The sequence below is a fragment of the Martes martes genome, assembly GCF_963455335.1.
Source record: "Martes martes genome assembly, chromosome: 6".
NCBI classification, from domain to species: Eukaryota; Metazoa; Chordata; class Mammalia; order Carnivora; family Mustelidae; genus Martes; species Martes martes.
The window spans coordinates 59832402-59857204 of record NC_137893.1 but is presented as its reverse complement, the minus strand read 5'-3'; the positions used below and the strand labels follow the sequence as shown (position 1 = coordinate 59857204).

General features: G+C 38.2%; 1 protein-coding gene across 4 annotated transcripts in view; it reads left to right on the top strand.

The window, feature by feature from the left end:
* The window catches only part of ADGRG6 (adhesion G protein-coupled receptor G6), a gene marked incomplete at its 5' end in the record, with an annotated part of 127638 nt that overhangs the window by 97708 nt on the left and 5127 nt on the right, over positions 1-24803 (top strand). For 2 of the 4 annotated variants that reach the window (XM_080806502.1, XM_080806501.1), the window contains 8 exons: positions 652-761; positions 4663-4790; positions 6042-6310; positions 7488-7584; positions 8888-9171; positions 21026-21127; positions 21775-21927; positions 24494-24539. In XM_080806502.1, coding sequence (XP_080662628.1) covers positions 652-761; positions 4663-4790; positions 6042-6310; positions 7488-7584; positions 8888-9171; positions 21026-21127; positions 21775-21927; positions 24494-24507 — 1157 coding nt within the window. In that variant the 3' untranslated portion in view covers positions 24508-24539. The remainder of the gene's footprint in view (positions 1-651; positions 762-4662; positions 4791-6041; positions 6311-7487; positions 7585-8887; positions 9172-21025; positions 21128-21774; positions 21928-24493; positions 24540-24803) is intronic. The other 2 variants (XM_080806504.1, XM_080806503.1) reach the window with 1 other exon arrangement.

The following is a 24803-nucleotide window of genomic DNA, read 5'->3' as shown; positions in this document are numbered from 1 at the left end:
CTTATCACAACTGGAAAGTTGTGTTGTTTGGTTTCTAGTTGCACAGTTTTGAGAAATTGGATTTGTTGGAAAATAATTAAGACGGTATCACCTTGCAGACTTAAAATATTTTTCAAATATATAAATTGCTCATATTCCACATCCTACCATAAAAGTCAGGTAAGATGCATGCACTAAGGGCATTTACAAGAGGTTTCCACTGTGCATGATTGCTGTGTACATAATAAGAATGCTGACCTCTGTTCTTAAGTCTTTACAAAAATAGAGGCTGACCCAAGGCAAAAAAAATGTGTTTATCTTCAGACTTCATTAGTATGTAACATATTTGAAAGGGAGATACTCTTTTCTCGGAAGTTTATTTTGTAATACATTAAAAATTAAACTAAAATCAAACTTTTGCAGAATCTTCAATAGAACACAGTTGAAAACCACTGACTAGATAATGTCTTGCTGCCAACCCAGCACTAACAATCTATGATTCCAGGAATCTGAATTATTCTGAGTATTGGCAGCTTTAAGAATTGTATCTGTTTGACTGATACACTGCAAGGCAGAAAAGACTGAGGCATATTTTCCTAAAGAAGACATCATCCATTATAGAAAAGGAACTGGCCTGCTATTTTCACACTGTTTGTGGACTTCCTCTTGCAGAAGAAGGTTCTGGATTTTGGAACACTTCAGGATGTGTGGCACACAGAAATTCAGATGAGAGCGAGACCGTCTGCTTATGTAACCACCTCACACACTTTGGAGTTCTGATGGTAGGGGAGGAATTTCTAAACTCATTTTGAAATGGTATAATTTAGGAAGGCATACTGCTTTTTGTAAGTCAGCCTTTTTAGATTATGTGTTTTGGGAAATTATTTCCTCATAATTGTCATCTGTATTTTGAATCCTGGTAATTAGCAGAGATCACATATTTAAAATATGTAACAATAATTATAAAAAAGAATTCTTTTTTCCTGTAGTATTAACAGCAATGATAAATAATCTTAGAAATAAGAGGATCACCATGAGACTCTTGAATTAAGAGAGAAACAGGGTTGGGATGGAAGAGAGGAAAGGGGGAGGGAGAGAGAAAAAAGTTAAAGAGGAAGACAATGTTGGGTTTTACTAACACGGAGGGGAACTGTGAAAATTTTGATAAAATATTGTTCTTATATTATCACTCATTGGATTGAATGTGACTTTATAGAAGGTACTGTGCTAGGTGATCCAGCTGTCACCCCAAATGATGCAGCCTCCCCAACCCCTGGCGAGCACAGCCCGTTGGGACAGGTTAGGGACTAGGACACCATGAAATCCTCAGGACTACAAGAGAAGAGGGGGGTGTGACATGTCTGTTACCACTAAACCTTCATATTATTCTTTCTTTCCTTCCTTCTTTCCCATGGCCCTATTTTTGTCTTATTAGCCAGCCTGTCCAACAGTTTTAAACAAAAATTAGATCACATCAACATTTTTTTTTCATCTTGCCAAATTTTTGAGAGCCACCCTCCATGTAACAACTTTCTTGGATTCACAGATAAACTTATACCTCTGTCTTATATCTCATACATGTGTGTTTTTGAAGATACATTTCAGATGTGTTCGGTATCCTTCCGATTGTAACAGAACTCTTGTTTCCGATAGTTGGTATGGTTCCCAAGGATCAAACCACATTTGCTTTTCTAAATGATGATGGCATTCACGTATGCTGAGACACTAAAGCTTTTTGAATTTGAATCACAGACATCATGGTTATGTTTTTCCCCTCCCTTAGATCTTACTCCCATTTCCCGTGGGACTGGGCAGGTGAGGTAGGGACTGTAGGATGTGGCATTAGGCTCACGAACCCACTTGCCAATGTAAATGGCCAATGGCATACGGTCATCCTGAAAGTGATCTTCCTGACATTACTGCATAAATGCTCTGAGGGATAAAGCAAATCATTGAAAAAGGCAGCAATTATAGCAAATAACTTTTTAACTTTCCCAAAATATAAGTATTTTTCTCTACTGCTAGAGCATGAAAATGAACAATTAAACTATAGCATGTTTTCTCTAAGTAAAACAAACATACTCTTGGTTTGGTTTTGTTTTGTTTTAAGATTTTATTTATTTATTTTAGAAAGAGATACAGATAGAGAGAATACAAGCTGGGGAAGGGGCAGAGGGGGAGGGGGAGAGAGAGATCTCAAGCAGATTCCACACTGAGTGCAGAGCCCGATATGGGTCTTGATCTCAAGAACCTGAGATCATGACCTAAGCAGAAAGCAAGAGTCAGACATTCACCAGCTGAGCAACCCATATGCCCCAAAACACACTCAGTTTTAACTTCCATGTTCTCCTTTCTCCAAAAGTGACAGTAGACATTCTTTTAGAAAACACTGATTTGCAGCATTATTCACTCAGGTATATAAGCTCTAGCTTAATTCATTTATCTCTTTGAATTGTGTACATATGCACACATGTATGTTTGTGCACATGTGTGCTTGAGCACGATTGTGTATGTTGTAGGTCTAAGGTTAGATAAATAGGTAACCAGTAATAAGTTCAGTATACAGCAGTGATTTATGTGTCACCAAAGTTAGTTTCTTGTTACTTTGGTTAGTTTCTTCACATATGGTTTGAATTTTATTATGAATTTGTAATTGTGTATTTTTCTGTTGCCATTTGATAAAATAATTAGTTTCACATATATGTAAATATATGTATTTTTTAGTACTGTTCTTTGCACCTTGGCTGCTCTTAAAAGTTTATAAACTGCTGGGAGAAAATCTTTCCAAGAATTTATCCTTCCTGGTGATGAGCCCATGTCCCCTCAGCTTTTCCAGACCATCAAGACTTTGCTAAGAGACTTTCTTGATTTACAAATTCTTTATTCATTTATATAAGATATTCCCAGAGTCTACATTGCCCTGTGACACACTGACCATATGGGAGGTTAAAAAATATACCCAGACCTATAATTATTTCTTTTAATCTACAAATGTGCAAAGGAATTAATATCCTCTATTAGCGTTCTCTTGTAGTAAAACTGATTTTAATGCTTTTAACATTAGTACATTTTCATGTTGGCTAGTTCAGAGGAATCAATATTTTCATATTCTTCATTCTCTAAAAGTACAAAACAACACGAGAGTTGTGTGTGAAGGTGTAATAGTAAACAACATTATTTAATTTATACTTTAAATTGTGGTTTTAATTATGGCTCGCAAGTTCACCACCTCACCTAGATGGGAAGCCACAAGTTTTTCAAGAGGTAAGAACAAGTCACCTGGAGATTCCTCAAGACCATTTCTCTGCTCCGTGAAATCCTGGAGTAACCAAAATGTTGGTCAGGGTAACCTATCTGTGAGTCCACTGGCACTGACTTGAACCCCATCCCCTGTGCCAGGGCAGTCCCAGGTTCTTCCAGTGTTTGGAGGGATTTCTGGGAGAAAAAGGTAGGCTGAGTTCCTTCTGACCTAGAGCCCTGTGTCTGCTGAATTTGATCACTGTGCATTTTTGGGAGCCACAGAAGCGGTTACCTGTTTCTTACTGCCTTAGCCAAACCTTAGACTGACTCTCCTGTCATCATTTCACAGACACATACTCACATGCAAACACCACCTACTGGAGGCTTTGTTTGTGAGTAACAAGTTTTATTGGCATGCTGGTGAAAATTAAAGAGAATTAACACATAAAATGAAAATCTTATAAAGCAGAACTTATTTTTTCATAATTTAAGACCTAAAAAAAATTTTTTTAAGACCTAAAATTTTAAACCAGATATCCTCTTTGGAATATGGCCTTTCTCCAAGAAGTGTCCATTTTCGAACATCTGCGTATAACAGAGATGTCTTTTCTTCTCCAACCAAGATTAGCGGATGGTCTTAACTCGAGATTTATCCCTAACCCAATTCCCTATTTAAGGAAGAAAAGAAAGATTTCCCTCCCAGACCCAGACTTTACAAGTTTTCCTCTGCATAGTGAAATTAATACTTCATGTTAATATGCTAGAAAGTGTTTACTTCTTTCCATTCCACAAATCATAACACTTTAAATGGTACCCTCTCAGGTCAACAGGGATTAAAAAAAAAAAAAAAGTCTCTGTAATCTAAAAATCTATAATGGTTTCTCACTTATAAAAAAATAAATAAAGACCATTCAACCCAATACATGCCAAGCTTTGAAATGACCACAGTTAAGATCCTCAGCACTACACTCAGAGGCACCAGTCTCTGGCTGTCCACTGGCTGAGGCCCCCACTACTGGAGAGCCAGCACTTGCCTGAGGGCTCCGTTGGCCATGGTGGCCTCTATTTGTGCTTGTGTCCTTAGCCCTGTGAATGTTAGCAATGGGCCTGATCATTTATTATGCAAGGCAGTGACCTCCCCAATTTCTGGTGGGGGACCAACCCAGTGTTTTTGCTCTTCAGGCTATTCTGGTAGGCAAAGAGTTTGGATTCCCAGGTAATGAGAGAAAGCAACATGCAACCCTCTCAGTAATGCTACACTTTGGCTTCACGGAATGATCAGCAAGAGTACGATAAATGGAAGCTTCCATATTGATTTGCAGTGTTGTTTTTAGCCCCTCAGATTGTGCTAAAATTGTGAGTGCTAGCGATGAACTTTCTAATAAAACACGATTCCTGTGAAAAGAGAGATTCTTAACAGCTTCTCCCCATGTTTTTATGTAGGACCTTCAAGGAACTGCCTCTCAGTTAGATGCAAGAAACACCAAAGTTCTCACCTTCATCACCTATATTGGGTGTGGGATATCTGCTATCTTTTCAGCAGCCACTCTCCTGACATATGTTGCATTTGAGTAAGTATTTTTTATCTGTCAAAACCCAGTGCTAACTGCCCCAAAATGTGAATAAGAAAATTGCCTTTGCTTTAAAAAAAAATACCTGTACACTTTTTGAATCATGGAGAGTGGTTCAACTTTAATGTTCAGGTTTCTCATAACATATATCATGCAACATAAATTTTCTCACTATAGAATCTTAATGTATAATTATTTTATGTCCGTGGATAAAATGCATTTAATAGATGATTAACATATAAATTAAAATGGTTCAAAGCATTTTTTACATGGTAAATATGAAAACATTTGCTTCACAGATCTTATAAAATTAGTCCTAAAATGTGAATTGTGTAAGACTGATGAGTCACAGATCTGTACCCTGAAACAAATAATACATTATGTTAATTTAAAACAAAATTAGTCCTGAAACAAGAACGCTTTTTTTGTGAAGATTTTTTTATTTATTCATTTATTTATTCATTATTTATTTATTCAGAGAGAGAGCTTGTCCCAGAGCATGAACAGGGGAAGGGAGAAAGTGTCAGAGGGAAAGAGAGAAGCAGACTCCCTTCCAGGCAGTGACCCTGGGGATAGGGCTCCATCCCAGGATCCCAGATCACGACCTGAAGCAGAGGCAGATGCTTAACAGACTGAGCCACCCAGGTGCCCCAACAGGAACTTTTTAATTTTTTTTTAATGGATCCTTACCTTATTAAAAATCAGGAAATTTCAGAGAATTTTAGGGAATTTTTTTTAACAAAAATCTCATTTTTATAACTAGTATGTTTTCTGGATTTAAAAAACAATCCATTGAAACTAATTGGAAATTTGGTAAACAATTGGAAACAGTTTTGAAATAAAATTGATATTAAAAAAACTTTAGGGACACCTGGGTGGCTCAGTCAGTTAAATATCTGTCTTCCGCTTGGATCATGATCCCAGGGTCCTGGGGTCAAGCTCCAAGTCTGGCTCTGTGCTCAGCTGGGAGTCTTCTCCCTCTCCCTCTGCCCCTCTCCCTACTTGTGCACTTGTTCTTTCTCTCTCTCTCTCAAATAAATAAAATGGTTAAAAAATTTTTAAAAACTTAGTAATTTGCCAAATACTCATAAATATTCTTAAATACTCCTAATTAGATACAAATCTCCTCCTAGTGGTGCCATCACCAAGAGGTCTCCATTGCAGGGATCTGTAGAAGATAGGAATTTACCACCTGTGCTTAAAATACTAATTTACGGTATTCCTTCTCCTCTTCATTTTTCCCTTTTCCAGAAAGTTGCGAAGGGACTATCCCTCCAAAATCCTGATGAACTTGAGTACAGCCCTGTTGTTCTTGAACCTCCTTTTCCTCTTGGACAGCTGGATCACCTCATTTCATGTGGACGGCCTTTGCACGGCCATTGCAGCCCTGCTGCATTTCTTCCTTCTTGCAACTTTTACCTGGATGGGGCTGGAAGCAATTCACATGTACATTGCCCTGGTTAAAGTATTTAACACTTACATTCGCAGATACATACTGAAATTCTGCATCGTTGGCTGGGGTAAGCCTCATAAAAGTTTTGGCTTTGTGTTCACTGTCAAGGAAATTGCCCATCTCTCACAGGAAAGTCCTATGTCGAAAGATTAGTGCTGCTAAAAGAAACTTCAAAATTGTGAATGATGCGGGTTTGATGTACACATCCCAAGGCAGGGGCTTCCTCGGAATGGTATTTTTAAAAACTATTCAGCTGTTCTTACTAAATTCAGGAGTAAAGGAAAAAGCCCTAGCCTCCTGAGTCACCACAAACTTATTTCCTGTGACCAGAGCCAGCCCACCCAAGTCTGGAGAAGCAGCTGGCGGACAGTGGTGCATTTCCATTATGTTTCAAAATATAAAAGCAGCTTAGACTCCTTGCTGTCCTCACCCCCAAACACATGCGCATGTCTTGGATCCAGCAAGAGAATGTTATTTTTGTGTGTGCAACCAGAATACTGACAAAATTCTTGCCTTGTACTTCTTAACATGATTCCTTAGCCAGACATGGATGGTAGCCTTAGCCTGTTTGGAGTCTTCTAAATGGGCTTCTTTCTCTATCTGGGTTCATAATAAAGCAAACATTTAGAGCTTGCTCTTTTCTTTTTTTCTTGAGGGGTGGCGGGCAGAGATAGCAATACAGACATTTCCAAGGTGTTGGGCACTAAAAGCATCTTTCAGGGAATTAGGGTGGTGTGGGTATCCCCAGTGAAATATACATGAAAATACTTTATTGATTCTCTGGAGAGAAAAGAGGAGACTGTAAAAACTTTACAGCCCCATGGTTTCTTCCCCACTGTTTCTAAAGAGTTTTCTTTACATAGAAAGGGACAAAATAAACTGCAGTTCCCTTACTGCCCAAACTCTGGCAGAGTGGCAGCTGTCATCAATGAAGGACATTTGCTCTGGATTCAGAATAAACCAGGTTCTGGGTCTCTAATGAGTAACAGTAAGCAAACACAATATTTAACTGTCATTTAAGAACAGGTTTTAACTGTTGCCAGTTAGAGTTGGACATTCCACACCAAAAAAGGGACCATATTGTTGCTTTTAAGCAAGTTGCTAGTTCTAAAAAAAAATTCTGTGATGTGAGGGGTTTTCTTTCTCTCTCTCTCTTCCCCCCCACCACCCTGCCATTATCAGTCTTATAAGGCAGTTCTAGATGCTTTGGAGCAGTTGCGTATGTCATGGTCTTTCTCTAACAGGTCTGCCTGGCTTAGTCGTGTCCATTGTTCTGGTAAGCAGAAACCAAAATGAGGTCTACGGAAAAGATACTTATGGAAAAGGACAGGGGGATGAATTGTAAGTAATAACAACTTGTTGGAAATTTATTTGTGATGAGTGTATCTCTTTTGCTTCCTGTGCCATCAGCAGTCTGATTTACTGAGCATTTGTTATATGCCAGGAATCATGTTAGGGTCTGGGATTCAAAGATGTTCAAGACAGATTTTCCCTTTATGGCAGTCATGTTCCAGTGTGGAATACATAACCCGGAATGATAACCATTTTCACGAGAATTTTTAGATGAATTTAATTGCTTTAAATACTTTCTTCAATTTTTGAGGTACCTTAAGAACTCCCATAATATTAATTAGGCATGGGGGCATCTGCAAATTGTAGTTTGTGTTGACTTTACTCATAGAACATGTTACACATGGTTCAGTTTTTAAATTACTTTCATCTATTTTCTGTCTATCTATCTATATGTGTGTGTGTATATATGATTCTGAATATCAAGTATATCCTTCTGCATCTTATAAAGATGTTGTGATTGGTGTAAGCTTTTTAACTTCATGAGGAACGTTACTATAGGAGTATCAAAGTTCTATAATGAAGTCTTGCCTCAACTAGACCAATGATATTAACAGGAATTATTTTGCAACAGTAATGGAATTCATGATTTATATGTGTTTTAAGTAGAAAATTACTCTGGTTGCATGGTGGGAGACATGGAATTAGGCAGCTACTGCCATTGGTCTTATGGCTGAAAATGTCAGGATCAGCAGCTCTACAGCGACCCTGGCCTTCCTCTCAAATTTAGTATGTGGTTGTACAGCTCCAGAGCTTGTTTTCATGGTGGAAGCAGAAAGCACACATTAGGGTCTCTCCCAAAAATCCCCTAGAAAATTTTGCTTCCCCATTCCATAGAACGGTGTCCCCGTGGTCCCCCCTTAAATGCAAAAGAGATTGAGAAAATGAGTACTTTGATTTCCCATTCTCTGGAGTGTAATCTCATAAGAGGAAAGGGGTCTAGACATGGTTTGGGGTGAGCCAAACACGAGTGTCTTCACGCCAAGTCAGAATTCAAGAAGCTACTCTGTTTTCTTTTTAACTGTTGACTTAAATAACTTGATATTAAGATGATGGCTAGCCAAAACAAACCAAAAACAAAAAAAAACAAAAAACAAAAAACAAAAACAAAAACAAAAACTGTGTAAACATCAGAAAAGAAACTGAGGCCCAGGAAAATGAAGTGACTGTTTAAAGGCATTGAGAAAGGCCCAGCTGTGAAATCTGCTGAAACCCGAACTAAGCCAGGAGAAGCCTTCGGTCAACAGGACGTGGTAATAAATCTCTTTTTCTTTCTGGTTTCTTCTTCTTTCAGCTGTTGGATTCGGGATCCAGTCGTATTTTATGTGACCTGCGCTGGGTACTTTGGAGTCATGTTTTTCCTGAATGTTGCCATGTTCATCGTGGTGATGGTGCAAATCTGTGGGAGGAATGGCAAAAGAAGCAACCGGACCCTGCGTGAAGAGGTTTTAAGGAACTTGCGCAGTGTGGTCAGCCTGACGTTTCTGCTGGGCATGACATGGGGTTTTGCTTTCTTTGCCTGGGGACCCTTAAATGTCCCTTTTATGTACCTGTTCTCCATCTTCAATTCATTACAAGGTAAGATAAGCGGTACCTTTGTAATTGCTGCCTTCCAACTTTATCATGGGTACAGACAGCTTCATTTAAGGGCAGATGCTATGCTAAATTTCTACGTCTTTGTTCCAGGTAATGAACATAGTTCCAGGTACAGGGTACTCACTAAAAGGATCTTGAACAGAAAGGTGAGGTAGGATGTCAGTTTGTTTTCAGTGAGGTGTATCACTTAGAACAGTGTCTGGCAGATAGTAGGTGCTCAATAAATCTGTATTGTTTAATGACTAAATATGGGGCACAGAGGTATCAGATGGGGAGTTTAAAGGGAGGCACAGATAACTTTTACCTTCTACACAGTTTTCCTTAATATCCTACGTGGATGTAACAATCTTGGCCAGAAGAAGTTTTAGAATCTATGCAGGGACAGAACAGTTCCTAGATTCTTTGGCTCCTTGGATTTCAAAATAAATACCAGTACTCCAGCTCAAAAGTGCTCATTTTATCATGAGATACGGCAATTAGTTCAACAATTTAGCAAACGTTTGCCAATGACCTGCTGTGTACAAAAATGGAAGGCTTCCTCTGAGAAGCTTACGGTCATGCTTCTGATTCCATAATACACACCTGAGTATACTCCATGATGAATTTAACATTTAAACTTAAATAAACATAAATTATATTTTTCAAAAGCTGAATGACATTCTTTAAGATATTGGATATACCTTGGGCTGTTGATATAGTTCCCCAATGTTCAGAAGCACCAGGAGGCCCACACAACAAAGGAACAAGGGAACAAATCTTGGAATTTTTTGAGTAGGGCATTACTACGGGCTTACCTGAAGCTCCTGGCTGTGCATTTGTAAGCACGTGGGGAAAGGCAAGCTGACTAAAGCTGACAAAATCTGAGCTGGGGTGGGTGGCGTGGTGGGGGGCATGTTGTATTACTCACTGAACAAGATGCCTGGACAGCTGCTCCCCTACACGTGCATTCTAAGAGAACTTGGTATTTATCCACAGGGGAGTGTTTACTGTTTTATATCATACATACCCGCTTTGTCTCACTCCTAGTTTTTCCACCAGCTCATGAGCTCCTAGAAAAACAACAACAAAAAAATTGTCATGTAGTAGGTGCTCAGTGATTGCTGAACAAATAAATGGATGGCTGGGTGAAGAAGGGAAGGGGCTTTCGAGATGGCCTAAATCCAACCTGAGACTCTTCTGGCATAAAAAGGCATTAATTAGTTCAGCAAATTTTATTCGGGTTCACTCTTCCATAACAGAGGAAATATGTGGGCTCATTATCTTTAGTAAATACAATAATAAGCATCAAGTGCACCTCCAGAAGTTGGAAACTGGATAAGTAGCATATGAATGCACCTCCATATCTCGCTTTGTAAAGTGAGCATTCCTCTATTTAATTTCTTCTGTAATATACAACATAAAAGTGCCTAGATAAATATTGACAAAAATGTCCATTAACATTAGAAATTCCGTGGTTTTGTATTTCAGGCACATTAATCTGCCAGCCCAACCTTGTTTTTGCTTTTAGAATTTCCTGGCAGTTTCAGTAAGCTTCAGCAGCTACAGTCGTCTGTTCAGCTCTGTTTCCATTAATGAGAATTGGGATGTCTTATTTTTCCCAGCCTAGGTCTCCTGTCGGGAGGGAAAAATGCTCTAAACCATCATCAAGTCCCAGTTCTTCATAAATCGCTAACTTTTTTTTTTTAAGATTTTATTTATTTATTTGACAGACAGATCACAAGTAGGCAGAGAGGCAGGCTGAGAGAGAAGGGAGGAAGCAGGCTCCCTGCTGAGCAGAGAGCCCAATGTGGGGCTCGATCCCAGGACGCTGGGATCATGACCTGAGCCGAAGGCAGCGGCTTTAACCCACTGAGCCACCCAGGCACCCCATAAATCGCTAACTTTTAAGACTGATGTTAAATTATATAAATTCAGAACAGATTTCTGCATATCCAGTGACATTAAAAACACTTCCTGAAAAGGAAATTTAAATTAAAACACAGTGATACTGAGCATATGAGTCCACCAACAATTGCTTACTGGCTGAGCTTGTACAAAAACTTGTCAGGATGCTATAGAAAGTCACTTAATGGTTCTTATTTGAGTCGTTTCTGAACCTTCCAAGAAGAGGCTGTTAGCTGTTGTTGGAAGCGTATGCTTTGTTAGAAGGTGCACTTAGAATCTAGACCATCTAAAGAAACAAGTCAGTGAACTGTAGGTAGTATCTAGGCAAAATAAACTGAGGTAAGACTTAGGCAGACTACATTGTCTTTTCTATTCTTTCTAATATATTTTTTATTCCAGAAAAAAAAAAAGAAACTTGACATGACCCCTTTGTCTCATGGAGTTTATGTTCTAGTGGGAGAGACTGCCATTAATCAGATAGTCACCCTGTGAAATGTAGCTGGTGGTGGGGAGAACACACGGCAGAAATCACAGTGTCTAAGCTGTAATCTGAAGGATACATAGGGAGAACGAGGTGAAGGTGGGGGTAGGAACCAAGAAGAGAAAATTTCAAGTGGAGGGCCCTCCAGGCGCAAAAACCCTGCTATCCTTGGTGATTATGAGTATGCCCCAGGAATTAAAAGAATGCTCAAATAACAGGAGAACCAAGAAAGAGCCAGAGAGTGACAGAGTGGTGGGCATGGCACAAACGGGAGGCTGGGGCTGGACCAGAAGGCCCTGTGTTTTGATCTTGCTAAGAGCCATGCAAAGTCTTTGAAATCTTCTAGGCCTGTGGAATGACATGATCAGATGTGCATTTTAGAAAGACGAAGCTGGACATAATGTGGAGAAGGGATTAGAGCTCCCAGAGTGTCTGTAGGGAGAGCAGAGAGGAGACTACTTCCATGGTCTTGGTGAGATAAGGCAGTGCTGTATTTTAGACTGTGATGGGGCAGGGGGAGCTGAAGGTACGTGAAAAGAGTCAAGAGAAAGTTTGGACCGATGCTGCCACAAAACACTCAACACTGGTGTTAAGTTTCATTAAAGTAAACTCTTCTTTTTCTAGAGTGGTTAGGGTGAGCGGTCTTCTTGATTAATGCCATACCATAGCTAATTGACACCTACCAGTATTAGACTCAGCAACAGCCAAAGGTTTAGAATGTGATATAATATTCTAAAAACTAAATCTATGCCAAATAAATTTTAATCTCAGATTTAGCTTGGAGCTGAGCATCTGAAAATCAGCAGGTCTTCATTTCGAATCCCGCAAGTCACCCTTTAGTGTTACAGAGGTGAGGTCTCCGAGGACAGATGTTCAAGCTGGGTCTGCAGGGAAGCCAAGATGTCTCTATCACAGGCGTGGCTTCTGCTAGCAGCTTGCATTTCGTTTTGTGTCTTCCAAACTTTGATTCAAACATGTGAAAAATCCATTTTATCTTTCAGGGTTCTTATAAATAAATGAGTGTATGGATATGAGTGTGTTCAAACACATATACACATATAATTATATGGATACTTACATAAATTTGCAAAGCCTACATATTAAAATTTTGTACATGCCCCTTTAATATTTTAATGTTCAGTTTAATATGTATCTTTGTTATTAGTATATGTACTTTTAAATTTTTATAGGCATTTATAACCATACAACTTAACTGCCAAAATAGTGCTAATTGAATGTTAGGAAATTATTATAACCTGTGTGGCTTATAATCAAAATTCTACCTCTTTGAATGAGCAAATGAAATCATGAATTGAATTTAGCCTGAATCTAAGCTTATTTTCTAATTTTTCATAGTACATTGCTTTTTTTTTTATTATTTTACCTTCTTCACTTCGGCAAATTATATTTTAATTGATCCACTGATTTTTTTTCTTGTAAGATGAAAAGATAAATATGTCTTCTCTTGCCATGGTAGTGTTACATATTTACCTGCTTTTGCTATCCTTGTTGTTTTCCCAGGATGAAAGTGGCAGATCACTGTACTAGATATTTTAATTTTTTCTAAAAACTACAACTTGAGAAAATGGCATGGTATACAAATTGCTGTCTAAAAGGGAACAGATGTTTGACAAAAGTGTATCAAAATTCACATGCCTGAGAACACTAGCCTACACTTCAGGAAATACAATGTAACTCATTTTAAAGAAGTAAAAGGCAATTCCCGGATTGTTGAGCAGATCATGGCCACCGTCCTCTTGGGCTCCTCTTGCCCTTGGCAATATCGATGTGCTTGTAGAATAAGTTATTGCTCTGAGATGCAGTATGTGCACAAAGTTGCTCATTAGAAAAGTCATGAACAGTATTCAGGCTGTGTATATTTTTCATTAACTGTACAAAGACATTTGACATTATCTATTAGATTAGGCTTTTTCAACATATAGGGAAGTTTAACACTCTGAAGTCTATTCCCTTAGCAAGAAGGTAGTCTTCAATTTTCCTTTTCTAGGCATGTGAAACAATATTGACTAGTCACCTCAGGCACAGTCAGCCCATTTTCTGTACATATTTATGAAAGCATAAGATGCAACGTATGGTTCTAGAAATAGAAGCTGCCATGGTGAACACAGAGGGTTGTCAGTCTACTCAGAGATAATTCTTGCTATTAATTAATCTGATAACATTAAGATATACCCAGAGCAACAGAAATAATTTCTATTTGCATAATGCTTTATGGCTTATAAAAAACTTTCACACAACATCAGTGGTTTGATGTAATTCTTAAAGCAACAATAGAAAGTAGGTACCCAAGAAAGAAGGTATTTTCTGCATTTTATAGATGAATAAACAGGCTCAGAAGAGTTAATGACTCCCCCAAGCTCAGTCTGAATTTCACAGTGTAATATTTATAATATAGCATATATGAAAATAGAAAAATACATTATGACAGAATAAAGCATAAGGAAAATAAGTTACTGCCCTTCAATTTTTTTGTTTCAAAGTTTCTAGGAAGTGAGTATCTGTATCCATTGAAAAAACTGTTAGTAATTATATGCTTAATGAATAAATGTTATTCTTACCCTTACTCAGAAAAAAATAACTAAAGGGAATATGTTTTTTATTATTATTATTTTAATCTTACTGGTAAAGTAAGAAAATTAAATCCAATTAAGAGTTAGGAGCCTCCTGACAGCTAAGCTGTGTTGTAATCACATACACAACATAGGGCATTGGTGCCAAGGTAAAGACATGAACCACCTTTAAAACCCTAACATCCGAAATGATGTCATGTTGGCTGAGATGTCACGCACTGCAAGGAAATAAATTACTCCTCTATTGGCAGGGCATTTTGTGCCACAGAGAAATAATTTTCTAAAGGGCATCTTGGTAGTATGAAAGGAGGATTCAAGAGGTTCTCAAAGAGAGCTATAAACCCAGCCCAGCGGCCGGCTGGCTATGTCTCTGCGACAACGGAATATGTGAGCCATTCAGAGACTTGGACTCAGGCTTGCTAGGAAGCTGAGAGGTAATCTAGACCATTTTGTCAAGAAGCAGTTCTCCTGGGGCGCCTGGGTGGCTCAGTAATTTAAGCAGCCAACCCTTGATCTCAGTCCAGGTCTTGATCTCGAGGTCATGAGTTCAAGCCCCGCATTGGGCTCTACCCTGGGTGTGGCGCCTACTTAAAAAAAAAAATTATTTATCTAGAGCATGCATCCTTTTTTGCTCACATATGTGATTTGATTAATTCTTAATTGATTTACCCATCAAAATTCCAGAACAACTCGTGCTTGTGGACCTGATTAAGATGCCATTCACTCATCACCACTTACTCTGACTCCACCCTGTATCTCTGAATTTATTGGTAGCTAATCTATAGTCTTGCCCCTAACTATGTTTCTGGATCTTTTATTATCCAGAGTAAGAAAAAATTAAGGGAGGCCATTTGTTGGAATTTGTTGATGACAATCTTTCTGGAAGTGTCAGTGGCCTTTTGTCAGTAAAGCACTCATTGAGAGTTGAGGACCCAGGGTTTGGGTTTTGATTTGGGTTTTGTTGTTGTTGTTGTTTTCCCCTCCACCAAGGCTTCTCGAAAGGGACCTTTTGGAGCCGAGAAAGAATGATAGCATGTGCTGCCCTGAATTTTACTGTCCCACTTTCATTTTTATATCCAAGGGGAACTGTTCCTTGGCAAAAAAAAATTTTTTTTAACTTTTGATAATCAGGCTCAAGATCTGAGAACATCCCTTTGGCTGCTCATTTTATATCTGCCCCAGAAAGCCCCAGATCTTTGCCAGAATCAACCAAAGAGAATGAGTCCCATGCGGGAGCTAAATTCCTAGCCAAAATATTGAGGCTCAGTATTTTTTTTTCTAAATTCATAGTTAAACACAGCTCATAAAATCTACAGCAAACATAGTGCCAATATTTAGAAGGAAGCTTCCTCCCCACCCCAGACATGCTGCTTGAAAGCGTTCCCAGGTCAGTGACAGGACTAGATATCAAAAACCAAATCTAGTTCTTGATGAGAGTTCTCCGAAAATTTCTTGCTCCAAGTTTAGGTCACTCTTGTAGGTGTCTCTTCACCGTGTTTGCTGACCCAGCCTTGGCCTGTGATGTGCTTCCCAGGGAGGATTTGGGGAGGTGGAGTTCATTACCTTTTCTTCCCTGGCAGTGCCCATGGGCAGACTCACCATCCCACATACTTGCAACACCATCTGCCATCGAAATTGAAAAGGTCATTTATTTTCAATAAGAAAATGGCAAAATTTACAGAGAAGTACAACATACTGAATTTGCATATTGATCTAGATTTTTGTTTTTTAAGGGAGCAGGTCCCTCTTGTTAGTGAAAGGTGGTGTGGTAAAAGGAAAGCACGGGAGATGGGGGATGTGTGGGTAGAGAGAGAGTGTGTTTGGAATCTATTAGTTTAAAATATGTTTAAGTTTTTGTTTTTATTCTTGTTCCAACATAGAATCTGGGTTCGTGCAGGAAAAATAAAGAATCAAAGCAGTTATCAAGTCAAATGATTCATTAGAGTGGATTCATTAGAGTGGTTGGTTTTCAGGCTAAAATTCACCAAAGAAAGACCATCATGAGCTGTGTTTTGTGAGTTATAAAGGTTTCATGGAACTAGCAATTAGCCTGTCAGGATGAAGTAAAGGTTTTAATTCTAATTGAATCTTTTCACCCATTTCAGTTTCCAACTTTTATGAGCAATATTCTCTACTCCCTGGTCAGTTAAATAAAGCTGTAAGTCAGTATCAAGAGTATAGTCCAATTATCCTGGTCCCTGGTCCATGCTGAAAGCCCTTTCCAGAAAGCTAGAAGAGCATGTTTTTCCAGGTGGTATGGAGATACTCTTTGAGGTTCCATGTGGTTGATAGGATGATTCTCAAAGGGAAAACATTTGCTAGAAAGAGAGCATAGATGGGGATGAGAAATCAAACAGATTCCCTTGGATGTCAGTGTAGAACTTTAAGGTTTTGTGATTTCAGCTCTGCTTCTGGCACCAAGACCTATAAATAGATGAAGGGGGAGCGGAAAAACCTTCAAAATTGAGGAGGGAATAGCCTTCTGTTTTCTCACTTTGGCCTCCAAGTTCCCTTGGCTCTCCTGCTGCATTTTCTCCACCTTCTCCCCGAAGTATTTAGAATTTCTCTCCATACTGAGTCTGTGTGTTCTTCCAGATGTGCATACCTACCACATTTCCCACAGCTGAACTGTAAAAGGGATGTTTTGTCCTGTAAGAATTTTGGTATAATATTTATTGCCAGACTAATTTATATTCACGCAGAAAGGGCTTGTTACTATGAATAGTAAAATAACCTATTATGAGAATTCTGTTCTGCTTTAAAATGGAAATGTATCTCATGGCTAAAGAATCAGCCTAACACCTTGGCGTTTAAAAATATATTAACTCCTAAGAATTCTAATTTCTCGTGCCTGTCATTTAATTTTAGTCTTACAGCATCGCAGTTCGTAGTTGGGGCGGGAGGAGGAATCATTTCAATGACTGCCATCCTAGCAGTTTAGAAGAGATGTTCTGATTTTGAATCTAATTTACATCCCAGCATCTCTTGAACTTACTGGATGCCTCTAGATTTACTGGCACATACAGCTGCTTAAAAACAGAGCCTATCATCTAATGCTGTGTAATTATAATTTAGAACAGCACTGTATCATCTAAAAAATTGTCTTATTAAGTCAGTTTTATCGTTAACCTCCTCCTCTGTGTCTGTGGTCAGCGTCAGACCCTCAAAGTAATGTCCATCTTAGCATCCCAGCAAGGATGACGAAGTGAATCCAAGAACTGTTTCCCTCCCAGTGTCCTCAAAACACCAGACAGAACCCTTGAAGGTTTTTTTTTTCCCCTCGAATATATATGACATGTATAAAAATTGTTGAGTGTGACACAAAGGAAGCAACATCTGGCAACTTCACCTCCTGCTCTCCACTAAAAGAAAATCCTTTGCTCACTGCGAGGCCCTATAGTGAGTGACGCCTGGGGAGGAAAGTTTCTCATTGAAGTTTGTAATCTCTCCCAGCCCTGATATGTGATTTTGTGAAACAGTGCGTTGAGAACACAGGGTTACCTGGGTCTTCACGATCTGACAAAAATACCTCTAAGAACAAACCCTGCAAATTCTGCCCCAGTTCACAAAAATAGAGTAAACCCACGGCAGGGGCTTTGTCCCCTCCACCGGAAGCCTCCTTCATCTGTGACTTGTGTTAACCTATCCTCAGGCTTTCATGCCCCCTGCTCCTTGCTGCCACCACCTCGAAGAAACTTCAAAGAATCTGTTAACTGATTCAGATTGTTTATATACCTTGGTTCAGTGCTACTGAAAGGCATGTTTACCTATTAAAGGGATTGTCTGTATCAAGCAAACTGCATAGAGAACGGGGGTTATAAGTGTGGGAAGGTTCTGACAAGCAGTCAGATTTAGTCAGTCAGTGTGAGGGTGAGGTCCAAACCCAGTGAGGTCTTCTCCTACTCCCTGGGAAGGTGGGTCAGCCTCCTGGTGCTGACTCTGAGGGTTTGGAGTGTGGAAGGAAATCTTCCCCCTACTCTGAGACTAGTCATGCCTAAGCCAGGCAGGTCTGCAAGCAGCCACATCTCTCTGGCTCTCCCTGCCCAACCCAGCTGCCACCTTCTTACCCACAGCACAAGGCATGGTCAACAAGCTGTGTGTGTGTGTGTTTTGTGATTCACTGAAATCTGATTCATATTTGTTAGAGCTTTCTTTTGAAATTAGAACTTTCTTACTCTATCTGATATCTTTTTGGACAAATAACTAGGTCACTAGGATATATTTCCTTTACTAACCACTTTATTAAGAATAAAATATTAGTAATAAACAATATAAGTAGAAGAATAGTTTTACTTATATAAATATACAGAGGATGATTTAATCATAAAAATAATAAATTGGTAATATTGCTGATGACCAGTATTACTTCACTTAGGTCATTATATGTTTTATTTATACCTCTTAGAGATAAATACATTTGCATTTCCCAGGAATTTTTTAGTAAGTTAGCTATCTATTGAAATCAGTGATCAGAGATAGCAATAGGAATTTATAAAGGCCCTCCTGAATGTCAGAGACTCACTGATGATCCAAGAAGCCAATCCCAGAAGAGGAGAATCAGCCATGGTCCTTCACTGGGCTCAGGGCCCATCCTATAGCAATCCAGCATGCTCCTTTTCTAATACTTTATAATGTAATTTATTCTGGAATTAAATTATAGACTATTTTGAGTTAAGATATTGAAGCATAAAAACATACAAGCATAGCCTTAGACAAATTTTCCGAGTTTAATGACACACATCAAAAGAGAGTCCTTTGAATACTTCTCCCCACTTTTCCAGTTGTATACGCTACAATGTAATTTACAGTTTTCTTGATGAATACTCCATATTTGAAAAGAACAGATGTCTTAAAGTCTTAATATCCCTTAAATATACTGTAATTTTTTTTTACTTTTATATCTTTCCATGCTAGATCCATTGCCTCATGAGTGCAATGATCATCTACCTTGTTTACCTTTGAATATCCAGCTTAAAACAACCGTTCCTCCTGCCTAACAGTGCTTAGTAGTCACCAAATGAATTATCCTTTTGGAAACTTCCCTTGCCTTCCCCTCCCTTCCCTTGCCTCCCTAGCCAAAGCTTTCTTCAGGTTCAGTTCAAACCCTATGCCCTCTAAAAGCCCCTCCCTTATGTGGATCTTCTGGTTACCATGGTATATTACTAAGGTAGTACCTGGGCAACTAGGTTGCATACTTTTTAGAAACTTTTGCCTTAAATATATTCTCTTTACATTCTGTGGCTCCTTAATTTGTGTTCTACTCCTATCATTCATCCCCTACCCCCAAATACATTTAACACATTAGAATGTATGTGTAAGTACTCAGTTAGCTCATGTAAATAGATAGGCAGTTAATTAAGCTTTCTATTCATTTATTCAACATTCCTGGAGTTCCTGCTTAGTTCCTGGTATCCTTCTGGGAATGGCCAGTACAGCATTGGGTCACAAATATCCTGTGCTCTTGGAGCTCATTATTTCCTAGAAAAAGACAACCAAGCAAACAAATAAATGAGGAATACGGGAATATCGGGTACTGATTAGTGCCCTGACAAGAGTATGTGCAAGGGTGTGACTAGAGCCAAAACATTAAAGTAAAATGAAAATGAAATAAACAGTTGGTTATGGCCTCTTTGAAGAGTTAACAGTTGGTCTAACACCTGAGTGACAGATAGGAAGCACTTATCGAAAGATTTGAAAGAGGAACCTTTGAAATGGTATTGGACAGGAATGAACTTGAGATGTTGGTTTGAGGGTAGGAATGAAGAGGATGTCTGTTTATAACATTAGGTGTTTGAGGGGCACCTGGGTGGCTCAGTGGGTTAAAGCCTCTGCCTTCGGCTCAGGTCATGATCCCAGGGTCCTGGGATCGAGCCCCACATTGGGCTTTCTGCTCAGCAGGGAGCCTGCTTCCTCCTCTCTCTGCCTGCTTCTCTGCCTAGTTGTTATCTCTGTCTCTCAAATAAATAAATAAAATCTTTTTTTTTTTTTTTTAAAAAGAACATTAGGTGTTTGAGATGCTGCTAGGTAGAGAGATACAGTCAATGAAGGTGTCCTGTATTTGGTGGTGGTGGCGGGAAGAGAAGGAAATGGGGACAAATGTAAAAATTCGCATATGGCACTCATAGCACATGACTGGAGAAGATAAGTACGTACTGGGACAGTGTAGCCATAGAAAATATAGTAAGCCAGGGAGTACCTGGGTATGTATGTGGTTAAGCATAGAGTCTCCTTGAAATTCTCTCCCCTTCTTCCTCTGCCCCTCATGGTTGTGCTCTCTCTCAAATAAATAAAATCTCTCTCTCTAAATTAAATGAATAAAATCTTTAAAAAGTGTTGAAAAACTAAAGCAGGCTAGGTAGAGCCACATGAATTTGCTGATTTTTGGCCAGTTCTGACCCACAAAAATACCATTTTTCTGTGGCCCAAACTTATAAAAATACATATACATAAAATAGCTTAGAATACACAAATTGTAATTGAACTTATAGGTATTTTCAGTTTTCTCTTTTTTTTCTATGATTTTTGAGATGCTTTTACAGAATTTTAAAACAAACATAGGAGAAGTATTAAACGCCTCTTAAATTGAAAATTGCCCATTTCATCTTAACCTTTAGGCCAAGTTATAATAATTGCTGAACAGAACAGACAAAGACAGAATCAGATATGTGTAATTACTCGAGTTTTATTTGAGCCTTCCTATTCTGTTCTAAAAGATTAAAACATCTACATACTTCAAGATCCCTTAAGATCTTGTTTCTTAGTGACTCAGACACTAAAAAAAAAAAAAAAAAGAAACTTAAAATGAATCCATGTGTTTCACAAGATTTATCTTTAAGAATGTGTCTATTGGCTTAAATGTTTATATGTTCTTCTGTTCCAGGCTTATTTATATTTATTTTCCACTGTGCTATGAAAGAGAATGTTCAGAAACAGTGGAGGCGGCATCTCTGCTGTGGGAGATTTCGGTTAGCAGACAACTCAGGTAAAGGGGCATGTTGGTCATTGGTTTTTATACCTAAGAGGAGAGTAGTCAGAAACCTTCGTCATCTGGCCTTCCGTTGTCAGAGCAACACAGTCCCAGTGGTAGCACATTGTAAAAGTGGTGCCCGTGAAGATGCTTAGTTGGAATCTTGGAATACTAGGACTGCAAGCTATCTGAGAACTCTGGGCCTGACCCTTCTATTCTACAGAGAAGCATGAATTCCAGCCAGGTGAACTGAGTTGTTCAAGGTTTTGTGTCCGATTTGACAACTCAGGTATCCAGAGGTTCCACCATCCCACCTGCTCCTTTCCATGTTTTCGAGGCCCTCGATCACATTATTAGGCAAAGACATATTTCCTGGTATAAAAAATACTTGAAGAATAGTATTACTTTTTTTTGGCAATAATTAGCTCTCACCCTTACAAAATTGAAGTAGGATTTTAAACAATATGTGCTACAGGTCAAAGTTTGAAGCTTACTTCTTCAGTTTATTATTGTTCATATGCCAGTCTCCTCTCTGAGCCCTTTGCTAGCATATGCAAAATTGAGTGCTTTGGCTAAATTACTTAAATAATGCAGTGGTGATTCTTCATAGTAGAACATATGCCCCCTAAAACACATTCATGGAGAGATGTTCTTTCTTTCAGACTGGAGCAAGACAGCCACCAATATCATTAAGAAAAGTTCTGATAACCTAGGAAAATCTTTGTCCTCAAGCTCCATTGGGTCCAACTCAACATACCTTACATCCAAATCTAAATCCAGCTCTACTACTTACTTCAAAAGGAATAGCCACACTGGTGAGTCACTCTAATAGTGGTAAAGATGTTCTCTGGTCCATTTCTCACCATCTTTATATTACAATTAGCATATGATGAAGATAGATGACAGTGCCCTTTAGGGTGCTTATGTTAGATTTATGAAAATCACAATCTCTTTGAAGACCTTATCCAACACTTTCGTGGACGTTTTTGTCTTTTTTTAAGTTTTATAACCAAAATCGAGTCTATATAGCCATAATATTATTGGCTCTGAGTGTTATTATTATTTCATTTGCTTTAAACCTGTTTTCTTTTCAAAAATACTGTATTTTAAAAGTTATGTTTTTATTTTAAAAATACAGAAACTGAGTTGCAATTATTCATAATACTGCGTATTTCATGTTTTATAACTTATTATGAAAGTTAATTGGCAAGTTGACATGGGAACAGGTGGAAACACTATACAGGGTATATTACATTTAAGGCCTAAGTCCTTAACCATTGGAAGTGTTATTGCCAATTGCTGATTAAATATGACGGAATAGAGAGCATCATATTTGGCAAGTGATACGGGATGGTGAGAAACATCATGTCTTTGTTCATCTTCTGGACTGTCATGATATTTACAGTGACCACAGGTTCTGACACTAAGCATGTGTGTGAATAATCCTGAAGACAATGTAGAAATAAAGATTCTTTTGCCGTACTTGATAGCCAGTGAATGGTGTGGAAAGTTGAAATCTTTTAATAATTTCAAAGGAAAAAAGCATAATTGCTATTTTGAAATACTAATTATGCTTCAGGCAAACAGCTGTCAACACTTAGCACCAGCACTTTCCTAATTAAAGATCTTCTAAAAGGATAATGGAAATAACTTAATTTTGAATTTGTTTAGTTATTAAACACAAGCAGAGGTGAATGACACGGAAGAGATTCATATTTGGCTTTTTGCAGATAAGAAGCATGTTGTGTAATGTATCTGTAAATGCTCATATTGCAAACACTTAGATTTCAAATGACCCTTATGTACATTTGAATCATTTTACATGTCCCTGCTGACACCACAGTCCGTAACTTGCCACTGAAATGGCCACTACCTCAGATTCAAGATAGCTCTATGGAAAAAATGTTTGAGCGTTTGGAGAGTTTGTTAATTACAAAATTAATTAAAGACCTGAAAATTTAGAGCAGCTTAGGATAGCAGTTCTAAAAATTCCTTGTAGTAGAGGACACTTACAAGAACCAAATGAAAGCTGTGGACTCCCTTCCAGTATAAGATGCAACCTCTGAGTCCTGTACACAAATAATTCTGCCTAAAATTAAGAGGTCTGTGCATCCCTTCTTTAAATACCTGAGTAAGAAAATTGATGACAGGTGTATATTCTGAGATATATTATTCTACCTAGTTGGTAGTTCCCTGGCACAAAATATCTTTTACTTATAATGAATGAATTTTTCACATTATTTATAAAATTAGATGTTTGTATGATCATCTCCATAGATGCAGAAAAAGCTTTCGACGAAATACAACATTCATTGACGGTAAAAACAAAGTAGGTTTTAGAAGGAACATACTTCAACATAATAAGGCCATATATGAAAAACTCACAGGTAACATCATACTCAGTGGTGAAAACTGAGAGATTTTCCTCTAAGATCAGGAACAAGACAAGGATGTCCACTCTCACCACTTTTATTCAACATAATTTTGGAAGACCTAGCCATAGCAGTCAGATAAGAAAAAGAAAAAGGATCCACATTGGTAAGGAAGAAGTAAAATGTTCACTATTTGCAGAGGACATATTATATTCAGAAAACCCTAAAGATTCTACCATAAGACTACTAAAAATGATAAATGAATTTCAGTAACGTTGTAGGATACAACACTAGAATACTAGAATACTAGAATCCATTGAATTTCTATACACTAATAATGAGGTGGCAGAAAGAGAAATTAAAACAATCCCATTTATAAGAAAAAAAATTACTCATTTTGCCTGCCCTTCTAAAATGCAAATAGTGCATTGTACATCAGTTATGAAGGAATGGGGATTAGACCACCTAAACTGTTTTCCTCTTAATACAGCTGAGAATAGCTAGCCAGAAAAATGCCACTATTAAAAGGGGAGAAAAGATGACAACATAGATCATTTGGAGCAGGGGACATTTTGGAAGTCTTAATGAAATATTTAGGCATATTAAGAATTATGGGGAAAATCAACCAAAAGATAAAAGGAAATACAGAAATGGAGATGCCAAAGAAAAACTTTGCTATTTCGAAGTATTGTGCATGTTCTTGTTTTTGTTTTTGTTTTAAAGGAATGCATTATTGTTTTTCTGTTTCCCATAACAAAAATCTTGGGGTTAAATGAGTTCTTGTCAACTAGCATAAGTCAGCTATATGACATTACTTCTGTGACATAATAACTTAAGGTTTCCTTTCAACTGATATACCAAAGGCCTTTAGCTACCTAGCCAGTTCTCAGTGTGACTGCTGGTGTACTGGGTCCCTCGGGGTATGCAAAAAGTCACTGCATATCATCTTGGATATCTAGTTGGTTTATTTCTTGAAATTGATCTAGAAATTCATATGTTTATGGTGTAGATAATGTCTTCTAAGAGCATTCCTTCAGCAAAAGTGGATCATTCAGGTAAACATTTATTACTTTTTTGAATGCATGAATTTTTTGCAAGGTAATAAAAGAATATTTGCATGGATTAAACTAAGATTCTTGCCGCACCAGCAAAATTGCTTGTTCTTTACAATACTCAGCTAGCACAATGACATTCCTTCATTGAGCTGGAATTTCTGGAATTTCGAATGGTTGTGTGCTGTGCTGGTTCTTCTCTGCATGGGGGTGTCTGCAAGCTGCTCCTTCTAGGAAATGTACCATGCTCTGGAGTTAATGGGTCAT